Genomic DNA, 22,183 nt, shown 5'->3' with positions numbered 1-22,183 from the left:
GTCCACTCCTGTTTGAAAATGTGTAGAGAATTTCCTTAGCTTCCTTCACAATAACCCAAGTCCTCCTGAGTCTTTACTTGTCTTATTTTTCAGAGATTTCTGAGTTAAGTGTTGGAATTACCTGGCTATAAAACCTCACACCTGGAGTTGAGAAAAGACCCTTACAAATGAAGCAGACTAAGTTCCTTCCATACTGGCATTTAAGAGAGAGCATCTCACATTAGCCAGATAAATCACTGCTGACAACTGACAACAGTGGTCTGGGGAAATCACTGAAGCTCCCACTGAGGCAGCAAAGAGGCTTCAACATAATCCCCCCTTTGTGTAAGATTAAGGTTGTGATTTGTCTGCTCCTCCTGTCAGCTAGTCTCTGAGGAGCCATCTTCTCCAAAGAGAAGAAAGCAGCACCAGAAAGCTATTCCCTCTCCCCTGAGGCTTCATGGCATCTTGTTTTCGATTACAGGACCCCAGTGAAAAGGACATGGTCCTGTCTCGAATTGCTAAATGGGTCTGAGCTGCTATTCCGTGAGCCTACTCTTTGTGTTCAGAGACAGATCATCCAAAGCAGCCACACTGATCCTTTCCCTCTGTGTGTGAGTCTGACACACTCCCAGACACTGCATGTCACAGCAGACACTTTAATTAGAACATTTGTGGCAGGGATGTAGGCTTGAACAGTTATGTTGATGCCTTCTGCAGCTTTGGATTTTTTTTTAAAGTAACCTCAGTTGCTGAAAGGCAGCGAATTGATTAATAGGCCTTTTACTGCAGCCTTACTCGGTGGACATGAAATTACCAGCAAAGGGTTCAAATCATCATGGTCTGTAGTTGATTGAACTGTGTTAAAGATACATTTAAAAGTGAAGGTCAAATTCTTCACTTGTTTAGACCAATGTAAACCCAGAGGAACATCCCTGAAATCTCTGTGCACCTCCCATAATGTCCTTACCATTATTCTCCATTCTGATTCCAAATGTAATCATGAGACTCAGAGTCACCAGGGATTTTTCTCCCCCTGCCTATTACACCCACTAACTCAGTGTCACACAGTGCAGTGACCCTGCTAGGGGAGCATGTAGAAGGAAGTTGGATTTGGGGTACACACAATTATGCCAGTGAATCCAGGGAAAATCCATCTCACTCTGAAAGCAGAGTGTGGCTTTCAAAAGAACAAAGCATTTTTTAAACGTACCTTTTATTTTTCTTCTCAGAAAAGTAAAGCAAATTACTTTCCTCCTCATCAGAACCAATTTTGAATCAGATTACTAATAACAGGAATGGGAAAACATAGCCATTCCAGATGGATAATACATTAGTATTCTATGGAGAAAAGAATGCAAGAATCATGGAGAAGTTCCTGGAGATATAGCAGAAAAAATAACCATCTTCTGAAAGAGCTCACTTATACCCAGGGACTTGTTGTTCTTCTTAGAATGCTCGTTCTCTGGCTATGCCTAAATTACAGGGATTTGTAAACAGAAATTTTTGTCAGAAAACTTCTGTCAACAGATCACGGCCAAACTTACAAGTGGATTGCAAGAGTGATCCACTCTGTTGACAGAGAGATGCCTGGACTACTCGGATGCTCTGTCAGCAAAATTGCCAACCAGAAGCACAGCAGGTAGGGCTTCCCAGTATTCTGGAAGCCCTGTCTGTCAACAGAGGGCCCCCCCCTCGAATGTCCAGGATGGCTTTCTATCGACAGAGGTGTTATGCCTCATGGTGAGCGGGGTACATCTGTCAACAAAAGTGCTGCATTCTGTTGACTTACTGTCGACAGAATGCCTTGGAAATCTGTACTCTCTGTGGGCTTTGTTGACAAATCCTTTGTCCCTATTGAACCGGCTCGAATGATTGGTTATACTGTGAGCAGAGAACAATGCTCATCATGCAGAGGATCTCACTCAGATAGCCAAATGAGAACTATTTTACGCTGTTCCCAACAGCTGATGCTATCCATGGCCATAATTTAAGACTCAGAGGGCCACATTCAGCTGTATAAATCCTGCTTATTTCCCATTTTAAGGTAGAAGATAGAAATCTGCTTTATAAACTAAAGCTTGGATTTCTTCCACAGACCATAAACATTTTAGCTGTGCCTACATGCGCCCCTTCCTTTTGGAAGGGGCATGTTAATGAGCGAGTTCAAAAGATGCTAATGAGGCACTACCATGAATATGCAGTACCTCATTAGCATAATGGAAGCTGTGGCAATTCAAAAGTGTGGCTTTCGACTCACACGCCGCCCGTGGAGATGGGGACCTTTCGAAAGGACCCCCCCAGTCTTTGAAAGCCCTTCTTCCTATCTGGTGTTAGGAAGAAGGGGCTCATGTGGACACAGTTTTTGAGAAGCATAATTCTCTGGAGTCCAGCCACAAACTCTGAGCTAGTGAATCTCTGAAAACCTCAGGTAATATTTCATATGGGCTTCTGAGACACGGACAGCTCCCAGGGAAAGGGCCTGTGTTCTTTGCAAACAACTCTCACTTTAGACCTGACAAAGTCACTACACTAAACAGATATCTTCCAGGATATTTATCCATAAAGTAACATCTAAGGTGTCTATAAAAACCTTGTAACTTGTCAAAATCATAAACGTGGGGAAATGTATGCCTGGGTATTATTTAAGGAATGATGTGTTTATATTGAACGTATTGGAGTACTGGACTTGGAGTAAAAGGAAATTGCCAGGGGATAATGTCGTGGTGACAACTCATTCAAACGGGAGCGTTGTCACCCTGCCCTGGGAGTGTGTTCGTGGAAGCTGGGCTCCTGGTTCCTGCAAAGGCAGTCAGTTTTGCACCAGACTGAACTTGCAGGGGAAAAAATTCATCTTTTAGCAAGGAATGGTAACTCTTCTCTGTAGACCAGGGGGGCTGACAGACTGACTGGGCCCCTGGGGGAGGGACAGGACCTCAGGCGGAAGAGACGAGGCTGGGGCAACCAGCTCTCAGTATGCCTGGCACGTGCTGCATCCGCATTCCTTCCCACTCCCAGCCCCCCACTGCCATTCAGTGGGCCTGGTGTAGCCCCAGGTTCCTGTCTTATGATATTTGCATTGTAACCATTTCTTCACACTACACTGTTGTTTCTAGTTAACTCACCATTGTTGCCTAAATCACCCTACTTTTGTTTTATTGGAAGTCCTCACACGAGTGCTAGTAAAATAATAAACTGGTGCAGATAGGTCCATGAGCAGCGGGGTGGGGAGGCTGGGGAAGGCTGAGTCTCTCCAGCCAGCCAGGCACGGCCACGCCCACACTGCTCGTCCCATAGCCCCTTGTTGGTAATGCCATCTAAACACATGGGAGGGTTCTCCATTCACTTCAGCGCAGCCAGGATTCTGCCCCTGGAGTGCTGACCCACTTGGCTGCTTGGGTGTGACAGACTTTGTGAAGATTTCTTACACAAAACTGAAACATATGGTTGGACTGAAAGGCAGAGTTTTTTAACAAACTGCTCTGTCCTTAACTCTTGTTTGAGATTTCCACGTTTTTGGTTTTCTGCAGTGGATACCTCTGTAAAAAGTTACTGGAATGGAGCTCCAACTCCCCCTGACATTCTGCTTTATTCTTTTTATTCCCCCGGGGGAAAAGAAAACAAAACCCTTAAATAATTTCAGCTGCATTGCCTCTGTGTTATCTGAGCTCTAAAGCCATCCATTGCTCTATCCATGCTTTATGCTTAAGATGTATGGTATTATCAGAGGGCCTTAGGGATTCTATCTGAAAAGAGATTGTGGTCTCAACCCTATTTCTAGAGGATAGGTGTCCCCCCTCACAAAAACTCACCAATATGGCTGGCACCCTTGTTGGTAGTCTCTCCAGAAAGACCAAAAACTGAATAAGCAAGAAAATGAGCTGTTTTTGGTTCCTCAGAGGTGGTCCCTCAACATCCATCCTCTACATAGTTGTATGGCTGCCAATAGCATGGTAACTGGGCACCGACAAGCCCCTGTAAGGTAGGGAACTATTACGTCAACATCAACATCAGTAACCATGGGCTCAGTGCCCATTGGTGTCTGATGCCTCTCTCACTATTTCCTTCCAAACTATTACATCCCAGATTCACAAAGGAAGGGTTTGGCTTCACCACATGATAGATTAATGCTGCAGCAGTCAATCCACTGGCAGTAAATTATTGTGTCTACTTAGACAGGATAAGTTGATCTCTGAGTGCTCTCCTGTTGACTCCACTACTCCACCAGGATGAGGAGAGTAGTAGAAGTTGACAGGACAGCAGGCCCTGCTGACCTTACCGTGCAGAGGACACCATGGTAAGTATGTAAACTTCAGCGATGCTATTTGTGTAGCTGACCTTGTGTAGATTAGATTGATGGGGGCAGCGGAGGTGAGTCTGTCACAGAGCTGGGAACTGGGATGTCCGGTTTTGTAGTCCATTGCCTTAGCCAGTTCTGTGCGTCCTCCCACTGCCAGAACTAGGAAAACTTGCATATCTGTCCATTATTTACTTCTCTGGCACTATATTCAGGAAACTTTAGTAGTATGGTTAAATTTACTCACGCTTCAAGCAAGGACACTATTTTGGAAAAGGCAACTTTGTCAGCAGTATGACACATCCAACTCTGCCAGAGATATAATGACAGGCAAGCATTTGTAAATTACACACATGCTCATCACGCAGGCAGCGCATAGTTTATTTTGGCAGTTTTGCCTGTTTGTGTTTCTATCCGACAGATGGGATGGAGACTAGAAAAGATCTCAGTGTCACCTCTAGATAATAAACACTAGACTTGTGGGTTTTTGAATGTTTTCTTAAAAGAAAAGTTTAATAAGTCAAGTTTGTTTAATTTCATCTCTCTTAAATTAAAATGGTTGCTTAGAGACTCGGCTTCAATTTGTCCCGGGGCAAGTCTCCAATGTTCGTAATGTTCAAAACAAATGTTGCAAGACTAAAAAATGAGGTTAAGATCATCAATTCGTATAACTCAGTATTTCTTCATTGACTGCTATGTTGACTCCGACTAAGGACTGAACCTTAAAGGTTGGGCTTCATTCAAGGAAAAGGTAGGATGAATATATTGTATAAAAAGAAAAAAAAACATTATTCGGTTGACATTTCACCAAAAGTTGCAGCACCCTTTAGAAATGAACTGAAAATAATGTTTTGCACATCTGGGTTTTGTGCCATTCTTGTGTTTGCTTCCATATTTAGAAGTGTAGGAGATGGTGGGGGAAAAGAGCTGAAGTTTGTGGTTTCATACACCATTATTTTCTAGGCTTACAAAACTAATTCAAGTATTCATAGTGTTTTTCCTGTGATTTAAATGCATGTTTCCTTCTGGGGTAAGTCAATTTATAAATTAAACAAATAAAGCCACATGTTTTTCTAGATAGCTGGAAGTCTCTTCTGTGCTTTGCAGATAGCCAAGCCTCTTAAAAGCATGTTTCGCACAAGTGTTTCCTTTATAAGGCATCTCTGAGTTTTATCACCTATCCATTGCCAAGCTTCAAAACAGTACTAATTGACTCCTTTTGAGTCTGGGGGGACAATTGTGTAAATGCAGATTTTCCAGTAAAATGATTTACAGCAGCAAAAATGTAATTAAAGTTGAGAGCAAACTTTCATTCACATTTTCTGGGTTCAGCAAAACTTATCATTAGGAATTTTAGAATTTCAAGCCAAGGTAATTGAATATTGTCACTGGTAGAAATCACAAGGTATTTCCTCAAGATGGCTGAGATTATTTTGTGTGGTGTGGTGGGTCAGCTCAACCCATCTTGACTTGACTTGATTACTTATGTTTGGGTGAATGGAAGGTTTGTCCAGGGGGAGTCTGCTACAGGGCTCTCTTGTAAAAGAGAGATTAGTGCGGTACTATGAATAGTCACTGATCTGAATGGTCAGGTAAACATCAAACAAGATTTAATTCAGAGTAAATTCTGGATCTTTAAAGCTTTCTATGCTGTTCGTTTTATAGCCCATTTTTCCTATTTTGAAGCCAGTTTTATGTTGTGCTAGCACCCAAAGGGGCCAACATGATTAGGGTCCCAATTTGCTGGGCATCATACAGATCGGAAACCTGGTTTCTGATCTGAAGGGCTTATGATTTAATTTCAGATAAGATACATGGCAGGGGCAGGGTAAAAGTGAGGTGTTCATCCGGCTACATGGGTTATTAGCTATTTGCCTGACTTGATTTGACTCAACTCACTGTATTCTGTTGTTTTTATGAGTGTAATGTTGCGGTGTTGAGGCTCCTTCACAGAACGTTTTCCTCAGGGGAGCTTTGTTTGTTGCATGCTGTTCTACATAGTAACTTTGTAGTTTGCACTGTTTTTTTATTGTCCATGCAGCCTAAGTAAACAAGCAGGAATTTCCATTCAGGAGATGCAGCTAAGCTGACACCACTTGGAAAGTGCAAAATATTTCCTTTTCCTACAGGTTATGATTCCAAAAGCACCTTGTTGCACCCCATAGCTAGACTTTATGTAGCTCAACAGCAGCTGTGTTCACAATCTCCTTTGTACATTTAAATGAGAGATACTTTGCCTACCTATCTCATAGAACTGGAAAGAACCTTGAGAGGTCATCAAGTGCAGTCCCCTGCCCTCGCAGCCAGACCTATCACCATCCCAGACAGACTTTTTTTCCCTTCTAAATCTATTTGCCCCAGATCCCTAAATGGCCTCTTCAGGTATTAAGCTCACAACTCTGGGTTTAGCAGGCCAGTGCTGAAACCACTGAGCTATCCCTGTTATCTTCAGGGGAAGAAATTTTGAAAGGTTAGATAGTCTCATTAAAACCATCTTGGAGAGAAAAATTTGACCGTATCTGAACTGAACACAGAAATTCATGCACACCTGGTTTTGAAGGATCTAGCCTAGAATCAGAAGTTGTGATTCAAGGGAATAATAGTATCGTCTAGGAAATTGTTATGTAACAGACCCTGTGAGGGGTCCCACTGGCACCAGTAGAAGTATATAGGAGCTGGCCGTATATGGTAGATTTTCAGAATTTCTCTATCAGTACATCCACCAAATTTGCCTTAATTGGCAGCCAAGAGGCTAATTTTGTCTTATCAAGATGGTACTGATATTACCGAAACCCATAGTGATCACTGTTGTCATCCTGCTCATTTCCTTCTCAACTACTGGTTCTCCCAGGGGACAACTTGACACTCACCTGTACTAGATGCTGTGGAACACTTAGAAGGAGATATAACTTACTTGAACAAAGAGGCTGAAGTGTTGCATCTAGTCAGAGTTCAAGTTATTCCTGATGAACCATTACCCACTGTAGTGTGAGTCTGATATGCCTCCTGATCACTGCATTGAGTTGATTTAAACATTGGAACAGTCCGGTATTTTTAACTTGAAGTTGCTTGTTAAGACGATTTTGTGCCTATCGTTTATTACCCAGTTTGTCTCTGTTTTCCGACAGCTGAGTGATTTTGTTCTTTCCTAATCTGAGTGCTCTAGAGTAGACATAGCAGTGGAGTGTTTCACAAAGCAATAATAAGCACTAAACTCCAGAGGTCTCTTATTTACATCACATTAGGAAAATTTGAGGCTAACTAGATCCAATGCTGCACCATATGAACATATGTCATCTAAATAATCTATTTTATGGCATATCGCTGCAGTGAAAGCTTTTCTACAAACCTCACAATTGAACCATACAGATAAAACTGACTGAACTTCAACCAAGATAAAATCATAATTGAGTAAACATTCGGACAAGGGCTGATTATTAGCTTATTACTTCCAGAAAAGCAAAGGTCTCAGTAAACATTAATGTCTCATTGTATCAGCTTTATTCTCTGCTTCCAGATCTAAATGGGAAAATTCCTGGGGCATGATAGCAGTCATGGGGTTTCAGTTTCTTGTAGTTGGCATCAAAGTGAGAAGAAACCTCCAAGAGTGAAATAATAAGTAGGACGAGTGAGCACCTTGGGATGTCAAGTTGAGTTTCTCCTGATGTTGGCACCAAGTTGCTGTGTAAAGGTCACTGTACAGTTGGAGCCTGATTCTGAAAAGATGTTGCTTGCCCACAATTCCTTTGACTAACTGTGGGAGAAATAGGTACTTAGCACATCTCAGGATCAGGCCTTTGTTTCCTTTTCTTTTCCCTACACTTTCAAGAAACCAGTAAAATGGAAGGGAGGGCAAGAGTGAAACATGAGAGATGAGATTGGGAAAGGAAGGTGAGTGAATGTGAATAGGAACTCTGACAATGAGCTGGTATGTCAATGGCTTGCTGCTTAGCCTTGAGTTTTGCATATTAAGTCACTAAATCTTGAGACATACATTAGGCAAAATCAGAATGATTCTAAAGGTGGGAGAGAACTGCATGCTGATTGGTTGACTAAGAAGGAAATCACAGTTTATCTTCTATTCTGGCTTTGAAATTTACCACTTGTTGCAATCAGAGAAGCTTGTTCCATTTCATCACTGAGGCCTTGGCTATACTACTGAGGGCCATCAACCTAAGTTATGTAACTTCGGCTTCATAAGTAAGAATGAATTGTGGTATCCTCACTAGGGTACGTGGACAGCTGATGCTCTCCTATTGACTCTGGTTACTCTTGTCATTTTGGTGGAGTACCAGAGTTGGCAGGAGAATGCTTGGCAGTCAATTTATCATGTCTATTCTAGGCTCTCTAAATCAACACCTACTGCACCGATCACTGCATGTAGATCCAGCTGTCGTGAAGACATTCCCTCAGGGCCTCAGAAATTGTTCCAAGGTGCTGATAATTTCTTTGGTTAAATGAACAGTATTCTGAGCACAGTTTTAAAGGTTGCTGTGGACATACGAGCTGGTGGTGATTTCCAAAGAGTGACTAAAACATGGAGATGTCATCATTAGCTTCTCTCAATTTATAACAGATTAGCCACACTGACATAGCAGAGTCATAAAATTCTCGTACTAGAATCAGAGTTAAAAAAGATGCATGTTATTATTGATATTACATTTGTATAGCTAAGTATTCCAAGCCTAAGGCATGCAACCTGTGGTATTCCATAAATCGGTTTACTGGGTTGCACAGATAGTCTGACATACGTGTGTCACGTAGATTTGATTGTCTGTTTTCTACTGCAATATTTGTGGTTGTTTCTTAGCAACATTTTTCTGTGGGTTATGGCTCCTTGTTGTAAAACTATCATAGCATCAGAAAGTGTTTATCCTCATACAATAGCACAGTTCCATTTTAATATTTCTTTGCAGTCAGAAGGGCGTAGATAACGCTATCATTCTTCTTTCTCATGGTGGCAGATCAAGGCTGGGTTGCGGCAACGAACAATGAGTCAATCACAACACAAAGACCGCCCCGCCCTGCCCCACCCCCGGTAATGAGGACTGGACAATGTATTTCCAGAATGGCTGCACCTTTGAGCTAGAGTTGTGGGTTCTGGTGGAGTTCCAGTGGTCCAAGAGCACTTTTACAGTTCCCTATAATGTATCTGGTGTATCAACAGCTAATAGCAGAAACTGTTTCCCTTGTTTCTACATTATACCCTTTCCCAGCATGAATGTCCAGACCAAAATGTTAGGCTATGTCTAGATTACAGTGATTTGTTGACTGAAGTTGTTGTTGGAAGATATCTTCTGCCAAAACTTCTTTCGAAAGATCGCAGCCAAATTGCCAAGTGCTCTCTCAAGAAAACAGCCAACTGAAAGCACAGCAAACAGGGCTGCCCAGTGTCCCAGAAGCCCTGTCTGTTGACAAGTATCAGAGGCATAGCTATGTTAGTCTGTGTCCGCAAAAACAACAAGAAGTCCAGTGGTACCTTAGAGACTATCAGATAATCTGGAGCATAAGCTTTGGTGAGCAAAGAGTTGCTTCATCAGATGCAATGTCTGTCGATAAGGGGCCCCCCAGAGCGTCCAGACCAGCTTTCTATCGAGAGACCTCTGTTGACAGAGGCGCTGTGCCTTATGGGGAGCGTGATAAGACTGTTGACAAAAGTGCTGCGTTCTGTCAATTTACTGTGACAGAATGCCTTAGGAACCCCTTTGCTCCCCAGGTTTTGTCAACAAAATGCCAATGTCAACATAGCCTTAGGGCCTGAGTCACAGCCCGTTGAAATCAATGGAAGACTCAGTGGAAAGATTCTATTGACTTCCACTGACTTTGGATCAAGCCCCAAGATTTGGAACTTTGAATCAAGCTGTATTACCTCCTACCAAACACTGAATTAGGCTTAACAAGCTTTTAAGTTTCAGAGTTTCTTGTTGGGAATGTCAGGGGAGAACTCATAGCCTTTTAAACCTTGTGATGTGAAGGAGGAATACCTAGAGCAGTGAAATGGCATGCATCCATTTAGAATTCAGCCAGAAACCTAAATAGAAACCTTATGTTTTATGGCTGACCCAACCCCACCCCCCAAAACAAATAACAAAAAGCTTTAGTTTTGCAAGTGAAATTGGAGGGGACATGCCCAGGTGCCTGGTAAAGGTGTCAGATATAATTTGGGGTGGGTAGGGAAAACCAACATCTGGAAAAGAGCATGAAGGATTGTATGGTCTCAGGGACAGTATGTGGGATGAATACTGCATGTAATAAATCTTACTGTCTAGACTGAAACAAAATCCTGCCGGAAGCAGGATGCAGGGGAAGCAGAACGTTCAGGACTTTTTTGAGGAAGGGGGCTCTGTTATAGAGATGGGTGAGCAATATTTGCTCTGTGCTTTTTTTAATTGCACTATGAGTGCCATGTATCGTTAGTAGCTTGTGTCATAAACAAGTGGAAAAGGAGAAAATGGGCAAATCTTGTAATTGCATCAGATCTGGAGCACTTGCAATCATATGTAATATCAGGCACAGTGAGCTTCTCTTGTGCCCACGGCATCATTCATTTTCACTGCAGGGGATGCAGGAAAGAACAAGAACTTTCAGCCCTCACAAACCATCCTTTTCAGCTCTTTCCACCCTGACAACATCTCCGAGAAGACTTGACACTATTCCTGCCAGGCACTGGCCATCCAGGGTATGACTACACTGGCAAAAATCAGAGTTCAGTACAATCTACTAAACTTTCCTCTTGCAAACAGGTGATTCCCATACTGGCCATGAACCCAGCCACCATGACGTGTCCCAATGCCAACTCCTTGAGACCTCTCAAACTGGGGAAGCCAAGAGCATAGGCCAACATGGTGCTTATTGACATAAGGGTAGACCAGCCAGTTCCTCAGCCAACGAGACAAGAGCTCAGACTATGAGACTTTGGAATTATTTATTCCAGACTAGGCCAGTTTTCGATATTTCACTGTTATGAAGAATTGTTCAAGACAACTTCCAATTTTTTGTTTGTTTTCCTCCCATCTTATGAAACCAGTCCAAGAGTTTGATTGAAAAGCCTGTTTTCCAAAAGCAGTGTAATCCAGAATTTGTAGATGGCTGTCAGATTTGCAGAATTAGGACAAGATTTACAGCCAGAGTCTGATCTCAGTTATGTAGTTTTCATTCCTTTTCTGTAGTGGATTAGGTCCTCAGCTGGTGTAAGTCACATTATAGCCACTGATTTAAGTGAAATAATGCTAATTTACACCAGTTGAGGATCCAACTAAAAATTGCTCAGATTTGAAGACCCTGAGGCTCATTAGAAGATTAACAGATTTTTTTCTCTTTCTCTCTGCATTTATATACTTTCTGTATATATATACTTTACTTTCCTAAATTTTTAAGATTTGAGTGCTCCAAAAGAGAGAAGGCATTAAAATTTCCTACATGCCATTTTCATGTTCAAATATTCTGCTATTTAACCAACGCACAGAATTTATATAGGACATGATGAATGCAGTTCATCAACTATTTGAAGCCAGATAAATCTTTTTCTTCCCGTTTGTGAGAATTTATTCATCCAGACCCCCATGGATTTCACTGCTTGCATGTCAAGTGTTCACCAGGCTGAATAAGGGCCCAACCATCTATTTCCATCTCCTGAAGGTGTCCAAGATAATAGGTGGCTTTTGACAGACCCATATGCTTCCAAAATTCCAAAGAAACAGCATTTTGGAAGAGAATTCTGTGGATAAGAGATTACTAGAAAATGGTCTGTTTGCAGTGGGAAAATGTTACCTTGACCAAAATTTAGAAGTTGAACATATTCTTCCAAAATCCAAAAATTTTGAACCCAAAACTTCCCGTTTAGAACAAAACAATTTGATTTAAAAATTGTGTCATGGTGACTCATGGAAGTGGTAATTTGGATTTCTTGTGCCCTCATCTGCTTCCCTTGGCTGTTTACATCTCCCATGATGTACAAAGGCCTCTCCCTCTTGCTGAGCTACTGTGTTTTATCAAGAGAGCCTCTGACTGTGGTGCATCGGGGAGATATAGTCTGGCTGGTTCTGCTGACCTATAGAGGAAAATGGAGAAATGAGGCACCTGAACGACATGACCTGAACCCCCTTGATGCCCATGCCAAAGTCTTTGCTGGCTATGGCTAAAAATGTTCAGTTTCTAGTTGTTCAGTTTTTCAACAATGTATAAAATTTTCTTGCAAAATAGCCTTTCTGTGAGCAATATCAATTTGTCCAAAACCCTATTTCCATCAAAGAACTATTCTGTGAAAATTATTTGACCAGCCGTACTCTGGTTCAATTTCAGCTCACTAGATCATAGTTGTATTTCCTTTCTTATAGCAGGATGTTGGGATGGATACCAGGCAGGTCACTGCTGTGGATACGTGGTGATCTGAAAATTAGATGACAAGGGGGTCTGATGGTGGAATCGTTTACACTCTAAGCATAGCATTTTTACATGTCAGTCCATTAGAAAAGTAACAAAAAGTGTATTACAGTTAACTAGAAAACTCTCCTCTTTTGAAGAAAGAAGACAAAAAGAACTACAAGCAAGTCCGTATTTTGCTCTTCATAAAGGCAGCCTTTATGTAAAATGAATACTTAAATTATCACGTCACAGTATTTCACAATAATGCTCCAAATCACCGTGGCCAACAATAGTATAAGTCACACAGGGCCATGAGTCTATAATATAGCACTTGGAGTCATGAGTCTAGAATAAGGGGGCTGACTAGATAATCTCAATAGTCTTGACATGTTTTCCAGGTCTACATGTCAGAAGGTTCTCAGAACTGTAATTAGCTCATTGCTTGCCAGTGAGGTTCAATGGAAGGTCACCCTTATGGAAAATCAGCTGTAACCTTTCCCTCAGATGTCAGCGTTCGTGATGAGAATTCTAAGGGTCAGGAGGAAGATGAGTGCTGGCCAAAAAAACCTCCACACAACATTTCACAGCATCTTCCTCCCCTCCCCTCCCAAAACACTGACTCAGAACCTCCCCAGAAACTGTTTTGTGGAACCTGTGTGATGCTCAGGCTGCTGGGCTTTTGTGCAGCATTCATGATTGTTAGTCCCAAAAATAAAACAAAAAAGAAGATTGATATAAACATGTTTGTAACGCTCTTAGCTTTGCAGCGTGATTCATATGAGGCAAAAAAGTGCTGCTTAAACTCCAAATAGTGCAAGCTGCTAACAAGAAGCGCCTGCTGTGTAATCAACAACAATCAAAATTGGCATGTTCTTCTGCCCCTTGGATCAGCTTGCATACTTGGGTTCTGTTTTTAAAAGAAGTGGGCCATGCCTCACTACAGTTCTGGATAGATTGTGGGGCACAGGTGAAAGGAGGATAGAAATTGCCCAGTGTAGAAACAAAAGAAAGAGCTAGATCCTGATCTGACTTATACAGGGGAAACATCACTGATTTCAGTAGTTAGTTCCTGATGTACAGCAGAGTAAGTGAGATTAGACTGCGTCATAAATCCCAAATGTAAGTCCATCAGGGACAGGGACCTTTCCTGTAACTTACTAGTTCTATTACATTCTAAAGGCAATTAGAAGCACATGATTATTAAGACTTCTCTTTATTCATTTCCTAGGCATGGCAGCCAGGCTGCATACTGTACAGAGAGTCATCTTGGACATACAATTTTAAAAGGTTGTTTGTGCATCTGGCACAGCTGAACTGATTTTTTTTATTATTGTTAAATGCCGTTGTCTTGACGTCCAGCCCAAAATGGAGAAGGGCTTGTAAATGTGCCAGCACAGCTGGGAACTATTATGGGACCAACAGTGTCCCCTACCTCTCATACCACACCAACAAAACCCACAGCTGTGTCCTTCCCCTGCCTCCTTTTAGATGTTGTTGCTTCTTAAGAGGTGGGTAAGCCGTATCCAAGGATGAACTTGCCTATCTGCATTCAACAGCAGGAAAGAGGAATCACTGCATCTGCCATGTCCCAGTTGCCCATTGAAATAACATAGTGTGAGGAGGGGCCTGGAGGAGAACTTGATGCTGACAAAGATGTGGTTTTTTCACCTGCTCTGAGTATGGTCTCCAGCTCCCCCAGCCTTATGGACCCAAGGACAACCCCAGACCCCAGCTGTCCTACAAGCAAGACAAAGGTGTCTCACTTTTAGATCTTTAAGGCTCTGATTTCCAAAGGATACTGAGGGAGTCACACACCCAAACCCTGCTGGAATTACAGGGGACTTCGGCTTGAATGATTTTTTTCCCCCTCTTCCTTAACCACTCTCCCTTACCCACCCTCTCTTCAGCTCCAAGTTTGCCAGTCCAAGGCACAGATCAGATCCTTCCCAGCCCCAGATTTCTGTAGCCTCTCAGAGTGCTTTTCAGTGTAGTTTCAATGGTACTGATGTGAACAGTGTCATGAATTAATTAATTTTAGGCTTGGAAGAATTCAATTTTTGACCATTTTGTGGATAATATCATTGTCTTTTCTCAAGCCTTTTTGTCTGTTTTAAATGTTTGCAGCTGTGGGATATGGCGAGTTAGATAGTAATTTTTTAATGACAGGAGATGATACAATTCAAAGAGTTGGCACTTCGTAACCGTGAAAATACGAACTGTTACTGTCACGTTAAAGCAGATAGAATAAATACCCTTAAATGAAACTCTAATAAGTTTTCAAGTAGAATTTTTCTTTCCTTGTTTAGCTGTAAATATTGCCTTCTGATGGAAATATTTTTCTGCCAACATATTGTGACATACCCAGACTAGTTGGCTGCAGTAATCTGGTAGAAGGTAAATATACTGGTCACAGGATGAGGTTTTCTGATCCCTGAAGCTACAACTACATGACAGCCTTATCATAAAATAAGGTATTTCAAAATAACACAATCAAACACAAAATACATTTTGAAATAGCACTTAGCCATTTTGAAATAGCATTTCCTGGTCCAGAGTGCTATTTCGAAATAGTGCCATTGGAGCCCATTATGGCCTGTTTCGAAATAGGCGCTCTTCCTCAGGGAATGAGGCTTACTACAGTCAAAATAATGCACCTGTTATTTCAGAAATATTTCAAAACAGCGTGTGCATCATTTAGACAATGCCAACGTTATTTCAAAATAACGGCTGTTTTTTCCGAGATAACTTGGCCATGTAGATTTAACCCAAGTGACCAGGGCAGGGGGTGCTCCAGAGCAAACAGAAATGTATTAGAATCATTCACGTCAGGTAGACACCTTAAGACACCTGGAGCCATTTAAGAACTTGTTAGAAGCAGCTGAGGGACAGGTTAATCAAAATGCCTGCAGGCCATTAAGAACCTGCTGGAAATAGTTTAACAGGCTCCCCTTCAGCAAGGGTGAGGTGTTAGGGCGTAGGAGTAGGGTGGTGTGCTGTGGAAGAGCTGGAAGGAGGAGCATGGTCAGGTACCAGGAAGAAGGCAGGAAAGTGGCCCCATGAAGGGCTATAGCTCTGGTAGTGGTGGAGAACTATATGTTGTCACCAGCAGTAGGGTCCTTGAGCTGGAACCCAGAGTAGAGGGCATGCGCAGGTTTCTCCCCATACCACTACCGAGACAAGGGAATCCTGAGACGATGGAGGGTTCTTCCAGCAAACTCATTGACTGACGTGTGATGAAGGTGGGTTGGTAGGCAGTGACCCTTGTCTCTGGAAAGGGAGAGTGGCTGTGCTGAGGGTCATAGTGAGCCTGTCAGGTTAGCTCTAACCACCAAAAAGTGAAGGACCCCCAAGGCAAAGCTGAAGCTCTGCTGCAAGATGTATGTTGAAGTCGATGTTTACCAACATTCACCAATAAACATCTAATCCTTACAAGCCTAACTAGGCTGCTTCTCCCCAGCAAAAGCCCAAGTCATAATGCCGTTCTATGGCTGTTGGTAATGTTTAGACCATGACACAATTTTACTGGTAAAAGGAGACACTAAAGCTAGCTCGTCTAAAGACAGTTATTTCCAGTAACAAGGACCACTGCATGAGGGCAATGGATTGTCTCCTCTGTCTGATCGTTCACAGTTAATTACACATTTTGCAGACAACCCTCTAGACTGGAATTAGTCTCCCAATAGTCTCTAACTCTCTCTTGTGACTTTAGTCACAGGTAATATCAGCCCTTCACAGGGGAGCTGACAGACATGTTGGGAAAGTTGGAGGGCAGCTCTGTGCTCCTGGAAGGAGTGGAGCCTCAGGCAGAAGGGGCAGGGCTGGGGGCAGCCAGCCCTCTGTGCCACCCGGACTGTGTCACGCCGTATCCCCCTGCCAGTTAATCCTATGAGCCACCCAAAGTGTGTCACCCCATGGTCCAATGGCAATTTAAAGGGCCAGGGCCTTCAGCTTCCACTCTGATAGAGTAGCGGTGGCTGGGAGATCCAGGCCCTTTGGAAACACCATGCCTCAGGGCAGTTGCCCCCTTTGCTGTCCCACCCGCTCGTCGGCGGGCCTGGCCCTTCATCTCCTATGAAGGATTCCATTGCACAGAGGTGTACAAATCACTTGATGACTCAGAATGAAATCTCTAGTAAATCTCTGACTCTTGCCAGGAACACATCAAACCCTTTTCCACTAGCATATAAAGTCCCAGCCAACCATTTTGATCTCAAGCAGACGAAAGCTAAAATATAGGTTTTACATATATAAAATTGTAGTGCATGTTGTGTCATGGGCAGTAATGCGTTCTACCCTCTTGACCTGCTCAGTATTCTGCTGAGTTGCTCACCAGTCAATTCACTGACTGTCCCCACTGCTTCACAGCTTGCCAGCTTTCAGAACAGGCTGCACTGCCAATTAAAGGAGGACAAAGAGGCTCAGTGCGTCACTTTCTTTCTCACAGTACCATTGTGCGAGGAACATTAAATTACAGATATATCACTCAGAGCTATCAGAATAGGAAATGGCACAAGCAGAATCCAATTACCTTAATAAAAATCTCCTGTGAAAACAGGGCTTCATCATCATTTTCACTGAGTGTCTCAATTAGCTGTAACCTCTTGCCTCCTTTCCAGACTGCACGCAGACTCCTTACCATTGGCAATTATAATTCTACACATAATGCAGATGTGTGTGTGATGAAGAACTACTGGGTGAACTGAGTTTTCTAAGGCAGAATTCTCTACACATATAGGCGTAATATCCAGATGTTTTCTTCCTGTATTACTTACGGCAATGAGGTTTACAAGTGACTCAGCACACTAGTAAAGGGACAGAGCATATATTGAGAAGGGTTTTACTGCAAATATTTGGGGTCCAGTTTCTTATTTCACCTGCACCAGCTTTAGACCCTTGTATTTACACTGATTTCAGTGGATTTGCACCTAAATTACAGGTATAGGCTCAGGAAAGGCCCCTGGGATCCCTAAGAACAGCATGATCAGAACCCTGAGGATCATGATAGTTGCAATATAGACAGATCTGACCCTCTTCAAGGAGCTCTGGACTAGACGGAGCAATAGTTTCCTATGCTATCAAATCCTTGTGCTATACTGTGAAAACAATGGAGGAAAAAAGGAAACAGTATGTTTACATGCAGGAGTTATTTGGTTGCCTCATCTAAACTGAGATCCCATGAGAGTTGGTACTATTTCAATGTTTATAATTAATAAGAAGAAAAATATACATCTCAGCATTTGTGTTATTACCTTCAAGTATTCCAAATGTGCTAAATATATATTTAGTAGGTAAAATATTTAGTAGGTAAAAGTGTGTCAGGCAGGATCTTTAAAAAAGGCAAGAAAAAACAAGGAAGCAGAGCCGACTAGCTCTTCTGTCCAGTGTTTATTTTGGGTCATCATGGTCAGTTTCCCCTAATCATATCCACATGGTTGGCATTTCAACACAAGCTACTCGGGGATGCTACACAAGGTCTATAGTAGGCTTTTGACAAAAGCTATCTAACAATCTCCTGCTCGTTGTTTAATATGGCTATTTTTGGCAAGGTATAAAAATGAGATAAATTTCCTTTTGGGACATGTCAAATATGGGTGTGCTTAGTTTCTTTCAAAAGTACATTTTCTTTGGCTTCCTAAAGAGACAGCAACAAAAATGCTTGGACAGCTTTGTCCCTGAGAACAAATCCACCCAAATTAATTATGCTTCTAAGACCACCTTTCAACAGGAAAAACAAACTAGAAAATATTACTGCCAGTATTACTTCAGTCCAGCAAAAGAGACAGTCAAGAGAGTTATTCTCATTTAGTTTGGAGTGTTTACTGCCATTTCCAAAGAAAAAAAGGTCCAAATATTCAGACTGTCTGAATCATAGCAAGAAGCTGAAGATCTTTCCTGAGTTCCTGTGCTAAAGTTCCTGTATATTCCAGCCAGGCACAAGGAATCAGTGAATTGTGCAGATAAGTAATCTGTGCATAGCTGACATGAGCCATACCAAGCTTTCCATGTATTTTTGCTGGTGACTTACATTATTCAAAACTTCTTGTAAAATTTTTAATACATGAAGTCTACTTGTGAGAACTACTGACAGAAGAATAGAGCACTTTATAAAAGATCTGTTACCCGTGTCTCCCAATTCTCAACAGTTCCCCAAGACATGGCATTAAATGAGTAAAATAGTATTGGGGGAAAAAAAGCAAACCCAACATTCCTTTCACCTTAACTCTGCTGAATATCCTTGGGGCCAGATCTACGCTAGGAGATGAAACTGCTTTAAGGTACACAATTCCAGCTACAAGAATTGTGTAGTTAGAGTCGAGATGCCTAAAATCTATTTTTGCCACTGTCCCCACAGCAGGAGGTCAACAGGAGAAACTCTCCCCTTGACTTCCCTTATTCCTCCTGCCTGCCAGCAGTACTGGGGTTGATGGCAGCACCATGACAATTTGATTTAGCACAGCCCCACTAGGCATGCTAAATCGAACCCTGGAAGAATGATGCCCCAGCCCATTGATCTTCCGGTAAATATGGATGTACCCTAGGCAGACATGTTCTTAAGTCCAGTCAGTTCTATTTCTAACTGCCCACTAGGCTAACACGCTCGTTGCCAAGCACACCAGTAACCTCCCCTTTGTTCTGTAAGGAGATCTGTGATGACCCACGCCTGTTTGTCAATGGAATCAGCGCCCATGACTTGCATCAAGGGAAGCTGGGGAACTGCTGGTTCGTGGCGGCTTGCTCCTGCTTGGCTCTTCGGGCGAATCTGTGGCAAAAGGTATGTGACCCAGTGTGCTTGGGGTGCTTGACATAACGCTTGCCTCCAGAGACCTGAGTGCTCTGAACCCAGGTGTCCTGCAGAGTGGTAGGGCAGCTCTCAATACACACCTCCTCATTTTCCTTCCTGTCAGTGATAATTTAGCATATCCAGTAAAGCAGTACCTCCCTTCCCTTCTCTTCAGGAAGAATATACTTCTGGGAGTAGCTGACATTTCAGGTCCATATTTTCATGAGCTGCCTATTTTTATATGCCTGCCCTCTCACAAGTTGCTGCTTCCAGGGTTTGTTAACCTGTGTCTTCCCCGGAGGACAAGAAAGCAACTGTCTGCTGAGCTGAGTCCCCCCAGACCCTCACTGGCATCAGTCAGAGGAGGTAGCAGAGCCAGGAGGCACCTGTCCTGTAATGCTTCAGGTTTTCATTGGTCCCATGTATTGCACTAATGGGGACATTATGTACTTTGGGACCCAACTCACTACTGGTGCAGGTGGGTGCAACTCCACTGATTTCACCTCAGGATCTTCAGAGGCTGATGGGACTGCCAAAGCAGTATTCTTTGTGGTACCTGCCCAGGAACTACACCCTGATCAGCTCTCATTTCATTGTGTTTGATCATCTGTGCTTCTCTTCACTTCCCAGGTGATTCCGAGCTATAAGGAGCAAGAATGGGATTCAGAGAGACCCCAGAAATATGGTGGAATTTTTCACTTCCAGTTCTGGTGTTTTGGGGAGTGGAACGATGTGGTCATAGATGATCGATTGCCAACAATTAACGGAGAGCTGATCTACTGCCATTCCAATGTGGAGAATGAATTCTGGAGTGCACTACTGGAGAAGGCTTATGCCAAGTATGAATTAGCTTAATCTCCTTTCAGTGATTTCAGTTACACATAAAAATCCACCCTGTCATTTCAGATACTATGCCTCTCTCATTCCTATCATATTTCCCAATGTTCTTTCCCAGTTTGTCCTCTTGGAGAATATGTAGCAGAGACTGCCCCCAAGACCCTGCGTTAATCCACTAATAGGAGCAGAACTTGTCAAAACAGACTTTTCATTACCATGAAACATTTCAAAACAAAAAAAAAATCTCAATTCTGGACAGAAAGCCAATGTTTTAATATGTTTTCAAAACAAAAGTCTGAAAATTCATTTTAATTTATTGAAAGTGTTTTGATTAAAAAAAATCTCAAAATGAAAAGTTGCTTGGGAAAAAAGACTCAAAACTTTTTGTTCTGAAAGTATCAAAACTGGATGTGGCAACACTTAAAAAAATTCTACTTTTTTGTTGACATTGATGCAGTTTTGGGGCAAATAAATCAAAACAGCTTTTCATACTGAAAAAAAAAATTTTTGACCAGGAGGTGCTTTTAAGGGAGTGGTCCCTCCTCCGGGTTTTTTCAAAATGCATGATTCCTCTACATCCCATCTAATCCCAGCCATTCAGAGAGCAGAAATCTTAGGGACACTCTAGAGTATATTACATAGCTGTGTAACTGATCTTTCTCCCCATATCTTTTGTGATCCTTTTTCTGTTTGGTGTCCTATATTACACATAAATAATCCCATTGGCATGGCTGTAACAGCTATAAGGTGAGTCAGTTTCTTCTGTCTTACCTCTAGGCTGGCTGGGTCTTATGAAGCCCTGGATGGAGGTACTGCTGCAGAGGCAATTATCGATTTCACTGGAGCAGTGGCAGAATCCATCGACTTGGTAAAGGGCAAATATAGTGAGAATATATCTGAGCAGCTGAAGCTTTTTGAAGACTTGCTGAAAGTACATAAAAGAGGCGGGTTAATCAGCTGTTCCATCACGGTATGTGTGCAGTCTTTTTGATATGCAATGATTTATTCTGATGAGTTTTTCTTGCCTGGAAAAATTATATTAGCATAAGTATATTCAACATAACCTCAATTTGTATTTTGAGAAGGCTGTTTGTAGAAGGCTAATGACTTCGCAGTGCTGTCAGCCAAAAACAATTCCCTAAACCACCAACTATAATTCAGAAAACCACAGTCATGTGCCCCAGTGTTGACCGTACCATGGATCTGAAGGTCTCTCCTTTCTGATTGGAGAGAGATACCCAGTTTGTAACTTGAGCAGAAATGAATACATTTAGAGAATCCTGACTTCCAAATGAGGCTCCTGGCACTATGTGCCTGTAAGACTTTTAGCTTCTCTCTGAAACTTGTTTATGAAATCACTTTTCCAAGCACCAAGCAGCCAGGTCTTCTTGCTGGTGGTGAAGGTGAGCTCACCTGGCCTTTCACAGCAAGAACATTGGCTTCATGTTTCGAACTAAAGCTTGTTTTTAAATAAAAACACAGTTAATAGTTGCAGGTTAAGATGTCCTATATATATTTACATACCGCCCGAAGTGGGCTAGGTGCTGTACAGTGGGCTAAGTGCTCCCCAAGGAGAAACCAGTTGAAAGGAGGGTTCATAAAAAGGACTGGTCATGAACCTACTTCTGCTCCCTCAGAGATGCTGGTAGAAATCCCATTGAGTTCAGTGGAAGCAGGGTTAGGCCCCTGAAGTAAGCCATTGAAAAGTCCCACCCTAAATGGAGATCATGTCAAAAGTGAAGGGAAAACAAAGTGGTCACCACACATTTTAGGACTTTCTCTGAATTTATTTTAAAATTATTTAGAAATGGGGTTTACTTTTTATCTGGACTGGAGCCCTGGAGACGGGAGAGGGCCTGTTGTCTCAGAAGGACAGGACTGAGGTTCTCTGATGCTGCTGGCTGCACTGTCCTCTCCTTTCAATT

The 22,183-nt window shown here is 42.4% G+C and overlaps 1 protein-coding gene across 4 annotated transcripts in view; it reads left to right on the top strand.

The window, feature by feature from the left end:
• CAPN6 (calpain 6) overlaps nucleotides 1-22,183 on the top strand; it is an 87,671-nt gene that overhangs the window by 34,125 nt on the left and 31,363 nt on the right. For all 4 annotated transcript variants that reach the window (XM_075008162.1, XM_075008159.1, XM_075008160.1 and 1 more), the window contains exons 3-5: nucleotides 19,281-19,412; nucleotides 20,052-20,260; nucleotides 21,036-21,228. In XM_075008162.1, coding sequence (XP_074864263.1) covers nucleotides 19,281-19,412; nucleotides 20,052-20,260; nucleotides 21,036-21,228 — 534 coding nt within the window. The remainder of the gene's footprint in view (nucleotides 1-19,280; nucleotides 19,413-20,051; nucleotides 20,261-21,035; nucleotides 21,229-22,183) is intronic.

This window comes from Carettochelys insculpta, chromosome 13 (genome assembly GCF_033958435.1).
Source record: "Carettochelys insculpta isolate YL-2023 chromosome 13, ASM3395843v1, whole genome shotgun sequence".
Lineage (NCBI taxonomy): Eukaryota > Metazoa > Chordata > Testudines > Carettochelyidae > Carettochelys > Carettochelys insculpta.
Note: the sequence above shows the minus strand (reverse complement) of the source record. Positions and strands in the feature narration are given on the sequence as shown.